Source organism: Epinephelus moara, chromosome 2 (genome assembly GCF_006386435.1).
Source record: "Epinephelus moara isolate mb chromosome 2, YSFRI_EMoa_1.0, whole genome shotgun sequence".
Lineage (NCBI taxonomy): Eukaryota > Metazoa > Chordata > Actinopteri > Perciformes > Serranidae > Epinephelus > Epinephelus moara.
This window is the reverse complement of record NC_065507.1, coordinates 27,483,370-27,498,190: the sequence shown is the minus strand read 5'-3', so window position 1 is coordinate 27,498,190 and position 14,821 is coordinate 27,483,370. Positions and strand designations below refer to the sequence as shown.

At 40.7% G+C, this 14,821-nt stretch overlaps 1 protein-coding gene across 1 annotated transcript; it reads left to right on the top strand.

Annotated features, from left to right (window-relative positions):
- Window positions 1-8,827: 8,827 nt before the first annotated feature.
- On the top strand, window positions 8,828-14,483 carry LOC126399931 (multidrug and toxin extrusion protein 1-like). Its single transcript, XM_050060281.1, has 17 exons — window positions 8,828-9,013; window positions 9,370-9,471; window positions 9,721-9,789; window positions 9,893-10,041; window positions 10,416-10,458; window positions 10,570-10,614; window positions 10,744-10,841; window positions 10,936-11,033; window positions 11,138-11,251; window positions 11,419-11,486; window positions 11,652-11,760; window positions 12,140-12,215; window positions 12,309-12,378; window positions 12,471-12,603; window positions 12,728-12,825; window positions 13,571-13,651; window positions 13,880-14,483. Exons 1-17 carry the CDS (start codon window positions 8,906-8,908, stop codon window positions 14,114-14,116), a joined length of 1,698 nt encoding a protein of 565 aa, XP_049916238.1. The 5' UTR covers window positions 8,828-8,905; the 3' UTR covers window positions 14,117-14,483.
- The last annotated feature ends 338 nt before the right edge of the window (window positions 14,484-14,821 follow it).

Genomic DNA, 14,821 nt, shown 5'->3' with positions numbered 1-14,821 from the left:
CTTGTTATATTAGCCTGCAACACAGCCTTTAAATTCACTTCTAGGTCACAAGAAATTATAAAGAATTTAGAAACCCCCGCTGCCCTAGAATATTTTAAGGAGTACAAAACAATCTGGAGATTGCATTTGAGAAAGCAATTATCTAAAATGCCCCCAGGAGGACAGGGTCAGATGCCGGAGCCACATATCACTGCTCAGAGTGGCATCAGATGTGACAGGCTGTGTCCCTTCATAGCACCGCTAACATCTTTCACTGCCATCATTAACCAAAGAAGTCATCAATATTTAACTGAACTTAATGTTCTGACTGCTCCAGGAGGGGATGAGCCTTTTTACGCTCCTTGTTTTAGGGATGTTTTATGTAAGACAATGGAAACAAGCTAAACAAGTAGCACCATTCGTTTTGTATGTTTGGCACCTGCAAGCAAGATGTCTCACAATTCTAAAACATGGGATTCTGCTGTATGATCACGTTAGTTTTACGGTTTTATTTTATGTGTTTTTCTCTGCTTTGGTATTTTATTTCAAACCAAAGATGCTAGGTAGGGGCATCTTTTATTTAAGCTATCCAGCCAGAGCACTCAGAAGCTCATTAACGCAAGATCTGTTTCACTGGCAGCATTGTGAAAGACAAAATGAAAGTGAATAATTTAAGGAGAACCAAATGAAAAAACAGTGTGTGCCTCCTCAGAGGTGTAATTCATTCACATTCATATCATCAGTGGAATAAATTGTCAAAGAAAGATTTGGCTCTTGATCCTTTTATCCACCTGGAAACCACAGAGAGAGGAGCTGTGCACAGTTTTGCAAGTAAAACATCTTTTTAGGAAGAAGTAGGATTAAAAAGAGATGCTGTAGCTCAAGTAATGTTCAGCCAAGATAAGCCCATAAACTTGGCAGATTAATTTTTAACTTTGAAACTAACTGGTTGAGTTTAGAAAGCATCTTTTGATTTGGACTGTATAACTTTGTTTAGCTGATGAAGAGCCAAATCTTCACATGCTGCATTAAAGAAGGGGGGTGAAGAAAGAGAAGAAAACCCATGGATATCCACTGATCTGTATGTCTTGTGGACATCTACTTTTAATATGAATGAGTCTGTTCTCTCTGCAGATGGCTCATGAGACTATCAGCATTGTAAATAGGCAGAATGTGACTGCACCAGTAGAGGTTATATTCATGTCTGTGGTTTTTGCTCTTCTTCTACGTCAGTGTCACAGATGGATTTGTATACACAGGGCATGACAGTACAATGACACTAAGCACAGCCACAGACCTCTGGGGGATATCAAGAAACTGATGAGCTGATGTATGGAGCTGAAAATACAGATCAATCCTTGCTAGTGAATCAATGCAACCCGGATATTTCAAATAAATGTTTCAGTCTTATTTTTTATTTATCAATTTCAGAAAATCAGTAGACATAGATACTGAAATTACATCTGATTATTACACATCTGTACTGGCTATTACTACTTCCAAAAAGCTACTGATGGGCTTCTGCAATGAGATTTAATCATGATGTATGCTTCCAATAAAATGCCTATTTAGCAGATTAATGAAGGCCAGGTTTATCAAAGAATAGAATAGAAAGAACTTTATTTAACCCAAAGGGAAATTCTGTTGTCCAGCAACTCATAAAAGACAAAAACAAAATAAAATACATTACTACTAGTCCATACCCATTGGTAGCTTTGTCACCTTCTACCTATGCCAATCCTCAATGCCTCACCTTCTACCTATGCCAATCCTCAATGCCTATGTGCAGTTTCACATAGACTGACCATGTCAGTGAATAGAAAAACGTGGGACAGACAGAATGACTGACTGACAGAATGACACACTGACAGTTTCCGTGATTATGTACAGCATACCATACCATGACTTAGTCATACCAAAAATTAGAAAAAAACAAAAACATTGGGCCACAGGGGGAGCCACAGNGTTTGATGGGGTCAATAATGGAGGGGTCCCCTCAGATTATGTGTGGTCATATGCCTACAAGGTTGCGTGGTGATGGGTGAAACCCTTGAGATGTTATACACCTTTATGTGATGAGCCACGCCCTCCGCAATATTCATTGCCTTATAGAAGCTCAGTTTTAGTAAGTTTTCCAACTTTTGCCAAGAGGGAACTTTAGACATTGGTCCCTAGATTATGTTCAACGAGTTTCATGCAGATCGGTCAATTTTCCTAGGAAGAGATTGATTTTAAGTGTTTTTCAAAAAATTCAAAATGGCGGAAAATCTATATAACCAGAAGTTATGGGTTCTTGATGCAAATTTGTTGCTCATGAGGAGAGGCATCTCTGTGCAAAGTTTCATGTCTCTACGACATACAGGGCATGCTTGCTATAGCGCCCCCCTTTGGCCAATTGATGTAATATTGCTTCATTCGCATCCTCCCATGACCCTCTACCACTGTGCCAAATCTCACATGGATTGACCAAGTCAGTGAGGAGAAAAACGTGGAACAGACACACAGACACACGCACCCACAGACAGAATTTTTGTCATTATATAGTAAGATAAGTGCATAAATAGAGATTAAATTAAAATGAAATTGTCCATTCCTCAGTCCAGCCAGTTGTGGCTAATGTGCTGTGTGTAAGTGTGTGTGTGTGACTGGATTCAGGATGTATTAAACAGTCTTATTGTCGTGGGGACAAAGGATCTTCTGAAACGCTCTGTTCTGCAATGCAGTGAGATGACTCGACTGCTGCAGCTGCTCCTCTGTCACTCCAGGAGGCTGTGGAGAGGGTGTCTGCTATTGTCCATTATAGCTTCCAGTTTGTTCAGTGTGCCCCTCTCCACCACAGTTCTTAGTGGGTCGAGTCTCCTGCCGAGCACTGAGCCAGCTTTTTTAACCAGCCTGTCCGAACACTTGGTGTTTTTGTCTGTCAAGCTGCCTCCCAAACACACTGCAGTGTAGAGAGGTCCACTGGCCACCACTGTGTGATAGAACATGGTCAACATCTCCACACACACATCAAAGGACCTCAGTGTCTGCAGGAAGAACAGGCAGCTCTGCCCCGTCCTGTAGAGGGCATCAGTGTTAGAAGACCAGTCCAGTTTATTATCTAGGAGGACCCCCAGATATTTGTAGGTGTGCACCACCTCAATGTCCTCCCCCTGTATGGAGACTGGTGGATGGGGTGACCTCTTTCTTCTGAAATACACCACCATCTCCTTGGTTTTGGCTGTGTTCAGGTGGAGACAACACAGGTCACCAACTGCTGGTGTCCACAGAAAATACAAACAGGCACAAACAAAAATGGGGCGCAGCGCAGCATGCTCAAAAACTGCATGCTTTTCACACAAACTAGCAACTGAATTACCTTGACCTCCTTAAAGGTCCACCCTGTGGAGGTTTTTTTGGTAAACAAACAAAAGGTATGTCTACATTCAATGTTTCACACCAAACACATTGTATGTTGAATGCATTTCCTTCCACAGGAAACATTGGCAGAGCAGTTTTTCCAACATATTGAAATGTGCTTGCAGTCTCCTTCTCCACTGTCTTTGTTTGTGCATTGCTGCCTTTCATGGCACATTACAGCCACCTGCAGACCAGCAGAATATTGTAACACCAATGGCAGGATTGTCACTGTGTGCCGTCATTACTACACACAGCTTTTGAGCAGGTTTTGTATTTTGTTCACACAAGAAAAGGGACAAAAGAAAGTACAGTATACTCAAAGCAGACACAGTGCATACTAAGTGTGGTACATTTTCTGTGTGTGCTGTTGATGCACATTATTCTCCCACAATGCAATGCACAAAGGAAATGGAGAAGCTTGTGGATGGTGGTGAAACAGATCCAGAAAAAATCTTGTTAAACAAAAAATGAGTGTTAAAGAAAAGAAATCCAGTTCCGTGCGCTTTAGCAGCCACTAAAGGCCACTAGAGCAAGTACAAGCGCAACACCACTGTCGTAAAACACACAGAGCGCTGTTGCTGGCTGAGACGTCGCCTCCCACTCAGAAACACCGTGTATTTGTTTGCAACCTGAGACTTACGAAGCTCTAAATACAAAGGGGAGCAATGACGACCAACAAGGTACAGTAATATTACCGGATTTTGGCACAAATATGACTTTCCTAGCATTTTTAGCCTGTTATTAGCATAATGTTTGCATGTGGAGCATGTTAGTATGTAAACAAAATGTTGGCTTGATGTCTGAATGGGGTTATGGTTGAAACAATAACGTTTTGGTAACTATATATAGTGACTGTGACTACGCACGATAACAGAGCCAACAAAAACAATGTGTGACAAATTAAAAAAGGCATGAAAACGAGCATATAACTCACCTCTCAATCAGCAACATAGCCATCTTGGCGTCGGACTTGCAGCCCTCTTTTTCCATTAGCTCTCTCCAACATGAAAAAGAGCCGCGTCCCGGTGCCAAAAGTTATATAGTCTAAATGCAGGCCACCGGGGCCGCTCTGTGGGAATGGGAGAGCTGCCATTCTCTCTGTAATAATCCAGCACACCAATAGATAGACTTTGAAACGGATATTTTAAGGTGAAAATACTACATAGTATTGCTTTAAAGGAGCAGTGCGTAAGATTTCATGAAGGGGATTTAGTGGCATCTAGTGGTGAGGACTGCAAATTACAACTGACTGAAACATTAAAAAACAACAAAACGCAAATGGCCCTCTCCTACGTTATTGTTTGGTTTGTCTGTTCTGGGCTACTGCATAAACATGGCGGCAGTGTTGGGCAGAAGTATCACTACAAGTAGCAACGTTATTACCTTAACTACATTTCTCAGTAGCATGGTGGTAACGTCACTACCTTCCAAGTAGCGCAGTAGTCCACACAAGTTACAAGCTATGTTTCCCAGGAAAAGCTCTGAAGTGTAGCTGACTTTTTCTGCAGAGGTCTGGATAAATATAAGGATAAAAAAAGTGAGGATAAGTATTGTGGCTGACGCCAGTGCCACACTGAGGCATGAGGACGAGGGAAGCACTTCTGCAAGACATCACATAATAATCCTTCAGTTTATCCTGCTTGCTGCTTTGGTATTGGCTTTTCTTGGCAAGACCCATCCTACTCTGCCTCTGATTGGCTACACTGCACTTCTTGACATGTCTCTCATGTATCTTGCCCATAGACGGTATTTGCAGAGAGCTAGAGAGACAGAGAACAGCATTGTTATCTGCAGGACATGTTCATGTTCTAATGTCCCAAAAGAAAAGAAATGTTTAAATTTAGGTATGTTATTTTTATTGTTTATATTACTGTCTTTTATCTATTGTAGTTTTAATGGATGAAAAATATATTGTGAGAGTCTGTTTTTGAATTACTGACATAGTCAGATAGCCCACTGAAAGAGACCAAAATGCATTAAGTAGGAAAAGGAGAGGGAAAGAGAGCAATAGGCTGACTGATGATGTCATGTTATTGGAGGACGTTCAACTGTCACAGTTTAAGAAGCTTTTAAACTGAGTCTGTTATTTTATAATAAACTGTTCAATTGAACATTTTCTTGCCTGCCTATTTGTTTGGCTGACAGTTTTTCTTGTCACTGAGAAAGTGCTAATTAGACATTAAGTCAAAAAATAAAAGTAGTTTTGCAAGTCACAAACTACTTTTGCTATTTTCTCATAGCTTAGCTTGCTATATTTCTCTGGGGATAGCTTCAATGTGGTGAAACTTCATTTTGATGTAGAATAACTGGTAGCTTAGTTGACTACATTTTCCAAGTAGCTTGCCCAACACTGCATGGCGGTTCAGCGTGGTGATCTATGTAGATGAGGACACTCGTCCAATGTAGATATAAATGACTCATTCTGGGTAAAAGAAAACACAATGATTCTTATTTTTAGATAATTATACACTAAAAAAAAACATGTATTATGTTATTTCCCATTTATTCAAAATCCTACACAGTGGTCCTTTAAATCTTAGAAAAAACTTTTGATGTCTCCCCACAGATGCTAATGTATCTTCATATTAACAGAAGAGGCATGTCAAAATACGCAATTTGTAATTTATTACTTCATCAAACTAATTAAAGTAATGTTTTGTTAAGTGTAATTGTATTCTAAGTTTCAAATCTTTACAACATTTTAACAGGTTTGAGGTAAAAGCCAAAGCTAACCTTGCTTTGCTCAAGAATTTCGGACAGTTTTAAAACTTGGTGTTGCTTCTACAGAATTTCTGACACGCAAATCCCACAGAGCATCAGTGAGCAATAATCATACCAGGACAAAAATTAACATGCCTTATTAAAAACATGATAAAAAGTCTAGTTGGAAAGAGGGAGAAAATAGAGTGAAAAGAAAGCATGGAAGAAGATACAGACCAGGGGCAGCACCACAGACAGGCTGAAACAGGGAAGCAGAGACTTGAGGTGCCAACTGAACTTAGAAAACACAAAAGCAAGAGCAGTGTTAGGGAAAATAACAAGTGACAGATACAAATCACTGGCACTGCAGCACATGGCATCTGTGGCAGTAATTCCAACAGCCTGATTGATTTAGCCAACATAAAGCCAAGAGGGCTTTGGGTTGTCACACCTGGGGGAGCTTATTGCCTCAGAGACTGAGAGTCTCCAAGTGGACACACAGAGTGAACAGAAATGACACTTTTCCCCCCTTTTATCAAAGATGCATTTACAGCTAAAGTTCACTCACCTTATCTGACATGGTGAGATCAATAAATCAGATACTAATGATCTGATTCTCATTTTCAGTACAGTCAGTTCTGTTTGTTTTAGCCGTCAAAGCTATTTGATCTCGGGGTTATCAAGACACGGATCCCTGTCTTGCAAAACAGTTTTAATGTCATTTTTTAGGACAATAAAGTGCATGAGCTCCCACTCATTTAATTATGTGTGCATATAATTACATTTTATTGTACTTTATTGTCTCACACAATGTTATTACAGCCTTAATGTGCACAACACCCTCACTTCAGAGTGTTATCTTTTTTGGCAAAAGCTACGGTACATACTGTAAACTACCTGCTTCATCCTCTCCAGGGTGTGGAGACTGGATGAGCCAAACCTAAGCATCTTCTAAGTGAAGTGTGAGGAAAAATCCTTTCACAGTTGCACTCTATTTTGAGGCCAGAACTTCATACTTGGTTTTCAGAGAGAACTTGAGTCTTTCACACAGAGTTCAAATACTTGTCTTTGTGGCTGTGAGATGTTAGTCCATAGCATGGATTTCAACTTTCACACAGGTTGGTTTTTCTATGAAGACTATTACAAAAAAAATTCATATTCAGAAAATTGTATTGATCCCTGGGGGTAAACTGGAGGGACATTACAGTTGCTCCTATACTACAGAGACATAGGGAAATAAGAATAAGACGTATCCAAGAAAGAAATGTGCATTAAGCTACAACAGTTAAGACAATATATAGATATAGATAAAAATGATACAACAAAAAAACACAAGAAAACATAAAAATATGAGAAGAGATATGTTGTATTTAAAGAAATATATAAAATATATGTACAAAAATGTGCACAAGAAATATAATAATGGGCAAACGTGCATCGTATGACGAGTGTGTAAAATATAAATGCCAGAGTAGATAGGTATGAATTCAATATATAGTAAGACAGCATTATATAAATGTTACACAAGGCTGTAGAGGGCTTCAGGTCAGTATTTGTGTTTTCAGCTGTACAATATGTAACATATGTAACATAGGCTGCTGCTACCAGGTAAAGTAAGTCCAAGGGCCTGAGTCTATTGATTCAGACTGTCTGACACTCCAGAGTGGGCGATGACACAAGCACAGTGTGTGACTCTGTGTTAGTGCTGTAAATAAGCAATCAGAGTGACCCACTTGGAGTTTATGGAAACTGTATTTATGTTTGTGTGTAAAACGTATGCTCCCTCCAGTGGGAATAATGGATGCACCACACAGATCATTGCCTCCTTGTCTATGAGCAAAGCTGAATTCACAAAAAAAAACAACCCAAAAAAAACAATCACTTCGAGCTTAGCGCTGAAATAACATTTGGTCCACGGTAAATCGAGATTTCTGAGGAAACACTTTTGGAAAGCCTGAGAATAAATGTTTAAATCAACCAATATCTGAGTGTGTGATCTTATTTCTACACTTATTTAAACGCCAGCTTTTGAGGCATCACATGCCTTGGGTGCAAATATGTTTTCTATCCATGAAACAGGAATGTTACTTGCACTGACACATGCTATCACTGTGCTACAGACAGCTAGTTGAATGGGTTTTCTGCCTGATAGCGGCAGAGTGCTGCATCTCATTTTAGATGTTGCCAGAGCACTGACTGGTTAACCTTTGCTGCTATCCAGTAGGACACTGAACCATATGACATGTTAATGTTTTATATCCCTAAACACTTAACTGTAATGAACATGTCAATCTGAACTGATGGAGACTGATTTCACTTCTACATAGGAAAGCTGCGCAATCATAAATATGCAAACGATGGTCATGAATAATCATGACTTCACACTCTCTGTCTGTTCACATATCATATCTGACAACACAGAGGTAGAGCGAAGAAAAGCTGTGGTTATTTAAAATGCTGCTCACAATGGCATCTATTGGCTGTATAATCAGTCATTAAGTGACTGCAGTGAAACACTAAATTACATTTTAACTGCATTTGAATTTTATATTAAATTGTAAATGTCATTTAGGTCCATCTCTGGTATCCACCTAGAAAACATATAGTTGGGTAGTGACTCGTAAGGTGAACTCTGTACCGTGTTACCCGTTCTGCATAGATTTTTTGTTGTCTAACTTGAAATCGTTAAACTAACCTCAAGTGAAATAATCAGTAACTTTTTAAGGTGATGAAATGCTTAACACAACAGTGGTGGATTCAGTTCCTGGATAGCATCAACGATAAGACTGCAGTGGAGAAACCTGCATTAGCAACTCATACTGCAGACATGGAGGCAGCCAGTGACAAGCTCTTCTGCTGCAGGTGGATGCGCCACAGGGTTCCCCTGGCCCACAGAGAGGAACTGTACCACATCCTGAGGATGACAGGGCCTCTGGTAAGGATTGGCACTGCTTATATTCACTGATCTGTCTGTAAGGGACTGTATGGATTGAGACTGCCTTTTGAAATAAGCGTATTTATACAACAGCAGATTAATGAAAGCGATAACTTTGAAACATCAGGAAAAAAGTGACTTTGTGTCTAAGACTGAAGCACAAATCAGTCAACCCGAAGCAGTGCTGAGGGCCAGGTTTCAAACAGTAGCTGCAACCCGTCAGACTAATGACAGTATGAGGGCACATTTGCAAAGAGAGCCATGCTAATTAATTGCAACTTGTGTTTACTGTAATTTGCAATGTATCAAGCTCGTAGCTGTATCAAGTGCACCATTGTCGATGTTTGTCTTTGCAGCTGCTCTCTCGAATCCTCAATTACCTGCTTCCATTCGTGGTCACAATGTTCTGTGGGCGTCTGGGAAATGAAGTGATGGCTGGCTATGGATTAGCTTCTGCTGTAAGTGGTGATCTGTATGCTCCACAGACTTGCGGAGTTTAGCATAAGGAAATGACGTGGAAATGTAATTTCATGGGAGAAAATTAATTATTACAACTATAAACTCACCAAGATAGCTTTTACAATTGTCTCACAAGCCTAAAGATTTAATCAACACGTAGCACATTTACTGCTGTGAGTCACAGAAATATTGGTTACATCAGTGTCCTCACGTCACACTCATTTAAGTATGTTTCATATTCACTTTAGGCCATTAATGTTACCACTGCAGCAACAGGAGGTGGTCTGGGCCTGGCATGTGATACTCTGGTGTCTCAGGTTTGCTCTATGCAATTTTGCCCTCACTCTCAATTTCACTGACCCCAGCTCATCGTCATACCCTTTTCTAAAAATGATTAACATGCTTTGTGCCGTTGTGCAGACATTTGGTGGTAAGAACCTGCTGCGGGTGGGAGTGATCCTTCAGCGGGGCATCATCATCCTGCTGTTGTTCTGTCTGCCCTGCTGGGGTCTGCTCATTAATGCTGAGGCCATCCTGTTATGTATGGGCCAGGACCCTGAGGTGGCCAGGTAACTACCAGAACCAAACTCAGACTCAAAACATTAACCAGCACCTCTGCAATAAAATCAAACCGGGTCTGCACAGATTCACCGAGCAGATTCAGCATAAACAAATATTCTTTATTCCAAATATTGATCAAGTGACCTCTACTGCCTCTGTGTAAAGTTTATATCACGAGAGTCACACCGCCTTTTCGGGGCTGCTAAGTCTCTATACAGTAACTTTTTATTGTTATTTCCCCTGAGAGGAAAACGTTTTTTTGCAATAATTATATTTTTGAGTGACAGTGGAGATAAATGACCCTAAAGGAATGACATCAAACAGTGTTGGCCTAAATTAAATAATAATTTCTTTGGATCTAAATACAGCTTTTTGATTTCAGAATAGCGCAGCTGTATATAACAGCCTTCCTTCCAGCTGTACCAGTGAGTTATGACTTTTCTCTCACCTTCACGATCAAATCCAATACATTTTAACTTATTTACAGAGAAATCATCATTCCCCTTTATAACAAGTAATCTATTTTTGTCTTTTAGGCAATGTTTCTTTATCATCTTCAGGTGTCTTACCTGCAGAACCAGGTGCATTAATGTCTTGTGCACAGTTCTTTTATTCCAGCAAATCAAAACATGTTTGTCATAATGAATGTAATTACTGAGGGGAGAGGCATAAGTTGTACTCATCGCATCATCTGGTGTTTGTGTACTCAGGGTATAATACTGCCACAAATGTACACTGCTGCCATGGCAAACATAGCGAACGTGGTGACGAACTACATCTTTCTATACTGGCTGGATCTTGGTGTTAGGTAGGTGTATTCACTTATGTCAGTATACGATTTTAAATCGCACTAGAGCCTTCATACACATTGGTATCAACATGTTTGTGTGCATGTCTTACAGTGGATCTGCAGCAGCCAATACCTTGTCTTGGATTTACATTTGCACTTTTCTGTTTGCTTACATCCGGTGGAAGAAGCTTCATGTAACAACATGGGGAGGTGAGGGATTTAATTTTCATGCTGTCCCTATGCTTTTACGCATCACTCTGTTCAGCCTCCATCTTCTCCCCTCCACATAAATAAGTTTCTCTCCCCCCCTGCAGGCTGGTCTGTAGAATCACTGCAGGAGTGGGGCTCCTACATGAAACTGGCCATTCCCAGTACATTGATGACATGTTTCGAGTGGTGGGTTTATGAGTTTGGGGGATTCTTTGCAGGTAACCCAAATATTCTCACAATTACATGGAGTCTGTTCTTATAGACCTAAACACTGTGCAGTGAAGAGCTATGTTATTTATGCCCGTCTGAGATCGTTGATCTTATTAATCCAGCATGTGATATAAACTCTGAGTCATGACTATTCTTCTCTGTCTCTAATGATCAGGAATACTGAGTGAAGATGAGCTGGCAGCCCAACATGTTGTGATAATGGTGGCATTCATAATCTACATGGTACTAACAATGAGTGTTCTCCACACGTCTCAGATTTAGATAACTTAAAAATAACAAATTGAAGTTGTAATTTAGCTTTCAAACTCTTTTGTATGTAAGTGTTCATAATTTCTGGATCCTGAATGTATGTTTTTCATATTTTTTCGCAAAATGATGAATCCATAGTTCCCCCTTGGAATTCAAGCTGCGGCGTGTGCCAGAGTGGGTAATGCTCTCGGTGCAGGAGACACTGCCAGGGCGCTTCTCACCGCCAAGATGTCATTCGCTCTTGCAGGTCAGTTATAAACATCCATCCATTTTCTGTGACTGCTTATCCTCTTAAGGGTCTTCGGGGCATGGAGCCTATCCCAGCTGACATTTTGCGAGAGGTTGGGAACCCCCTGGACAGTTTGCTCGACTATCACAGGGCTAACACATAGAGACAGACAATCATTCACACTTACATTCACGCCTACAGAAAATTTAGAGTCACCGATTAACCTGACTAACATGTTTTTGGACTATGCGAAGAGGCGAGAGAACCTGGAGAAAACCCACGCTTACACGGGGAGAACATGCAAACTCCCAGTTTAAAAAAGTGTCCTGTTCTTATATTAGAATATCAGCATTTGGTGTTTGACTTCCTCAACATTTTCACAGCTTCTCTTTTCCAGGTAGCTTTGCAGTTGTTGAAGGTCTTGTACTCGGCGGTACTAAATCAGTGATTGGCCTCATCTTCACCTCTGATGAGTGAGTCTCTGCAGATACACCCACATTTCACTGCATGTTATAGTTGTTCGAATACAACTGCTTCACACAAAGACACAATCTTTATCATTTCAGGAAGATTGTCGGTCTGGTCTCCCATTTGATGGATGCTTATGTTTTCCTTCAATTTTTTGATGGTCTTGTGGTGAGTGAACCTGCCAGAAAAATGCATTTGCAGTATGATGCCAAAATCAAGTCATAAATATCAAATATGAAATTTGTTCTTCTCCATCTCAGTGTGTGTGCACAGGCATCTTCTTGGGCACAGGCAAACAGAAGATACCTGCTGTGGCCAATTTCATTGGATACTACTGCATAGGACTTTCACTGAGCGTTACTTTAATGTTTGTTGCAAAACTGAGAGTTTTAGGTAATTATATGAGTCCATGACCACCTTTTGTTACTGTCACAGACAAATGAATGGCTGCATAGCAACAGCAGTTTAGTGACGCCCGCTGTGCCCTTGATGGACTAATGTGTCTTATTCTCTGCAGGTTTTTGGCTGGGATTGCTCATTTGTGTCGTCTTACAATCCACCTTCTACATCATCATCATCTTCTTCAAACTCGATTGGAAGAGAATGACAGAGGAGGTATGCTGCTGGCTAATCTAACAATCAGGATCATGCAGGGCCACAGCTGTTTATATACACCGACAGAATTTGTTTTACTTCTGAAGTATCATCTGGTCAGTGGCGCCCCCAATAAATCATTTCATAGGGGTGGCCAGATGGGGCCACTGAAAATCTTGGGGTGACAAACCAAAACCAAAAGCCGTAACTGAATTTCAGGCAGTAGCTTATGCTGTACCTATAGGTTGAAAACCATGCCAATATGAGGGTTAAAAAAAGAAATACACAGCTTTAGCTTGAAGGAGTACATTTAGTATAAGGGACAAAACATTTACTGGGAACAAGCCTTCTTGAGTGTAGGGGAGACTTGTGGGTACCCAGAGGACCCATTTTCATTCTGATATCTTGAGGTGGGAGTTCAAGGGACCCATTTGAAAATGGCCATGCCAGCAGTTCCCTCACTAAAGTTTAGACTAAATTTGCTGCGTTATTTAGCAACCTTTCCAAAAAGCCATGCCAACATGTTGGTGCCAGAAGATGCCTTGGGTTGTCTAGTTTCACAAGATACCACTACCTTTGTGCTAGCTTAAAAAGGCACGTCACAACCCCACAGACTGTAATGTCGGCCTCAGATTATTTTGGCCATCCCTTGGGAGCAACACTGCAGCTGCTGAGATTAATACACGTATGGCTATTTTCAATAACTTGTCAAGTGTATGAATAAGGAGAAACTGGCAGTTGGGTTTTTGTATCTGCTTGTTTGCAGGCTGTGAAACGAGCCCAGAAAAAGACACACATGACATACACAGCTGCCCTGTCAGATGAACAGACTGCGAGTAATGGGAACGTAAGTGGCCTGTTATTCTTCACGCTAACAACCTTAATGGCTTTTCATAGCTAGTTTCACACTATCAGCAGTGGATTTTTCTATTTTGTTTTCTATGTAATATTTTCTATATGACACTTGAGTCCAAGGAACTAAATATCTGACATACTGTCCTTGAAGTTTTACCCCATTTGTTCTCTACACAACGTGACAAAATAAAGTGAAATAATACTTTTTTTTCCTCTCAAGTCAGTGGATGGCTACATGTCTGTGGGCACAGAGTGCAATGATGGGAACAGAGAGACACAAGGTGAACATGTGGTCCAGCATGGGAAGGGACGTGACCTCTCCATGACCCAGCTGATCATCAGGCGAGGCCTCACTATATTTGCAGCAGTTGGACTTCTGGCTGTGGGAGCAAGTGTGCACTTCCTTGTGCCCTTGCCAGAGATCCTGCCATCAGAGGCCAACTTAACTTTGGACTGAATCAATACGACATATACTCCTGATCAAATTTTCACCACTGTGCTGCTCCCAGTAGAAGGATAACCTTGAGATCCTTAATCACAAAATTGTGTCAAACATTGCATTTAACATTCTGATGGACTCAATGTCTTTGACAAACGGTGCCCAAAGCAGTGGCAGATTGATAAGAATATGAGTGGATGATTGGTTGAACTAATGTTTTGCTTTAAGAGATAACATTATTCTTGGGTGATAGACAATTTTAATTTTTAGTTTTTAACGGCTTGTCAGAGCATTTGTAAGTGCAACTCTTATTTTATGGAGCCAAAAAACACTGGTGGTTGTAGAAATGTGAAAAGATGTTCTATTTTGTTGAAATAAAAAAAGTGATGTAGTCTTGTGGGGTGATGTCTTTTGTGCTTTTGCATTCAGTGGATGTTTGTCCTTGAGAATAAAAGAAGACAAGGTGTGCTATCTTTCCCTAGCTAGCATACAAGTCCTTTACATCTTAGTTTTAAATGCTTATGTTACTTAAAGGGGCAAAAAGCGAAATCGTTTCACCGCTAGGTTTGCTGTTGTGCACTGCCTGTAGACCAAAACAAAGTGTGTCATGAGCCACACCCCCCTCTACCTCTGCTCTCCAACACCCCCCCCACCCCACTCGCCTCGTCTGTGCTGCCGAGCACCGCAGCATCTCCACGGACTATTACATCCAGATGGTCCCGG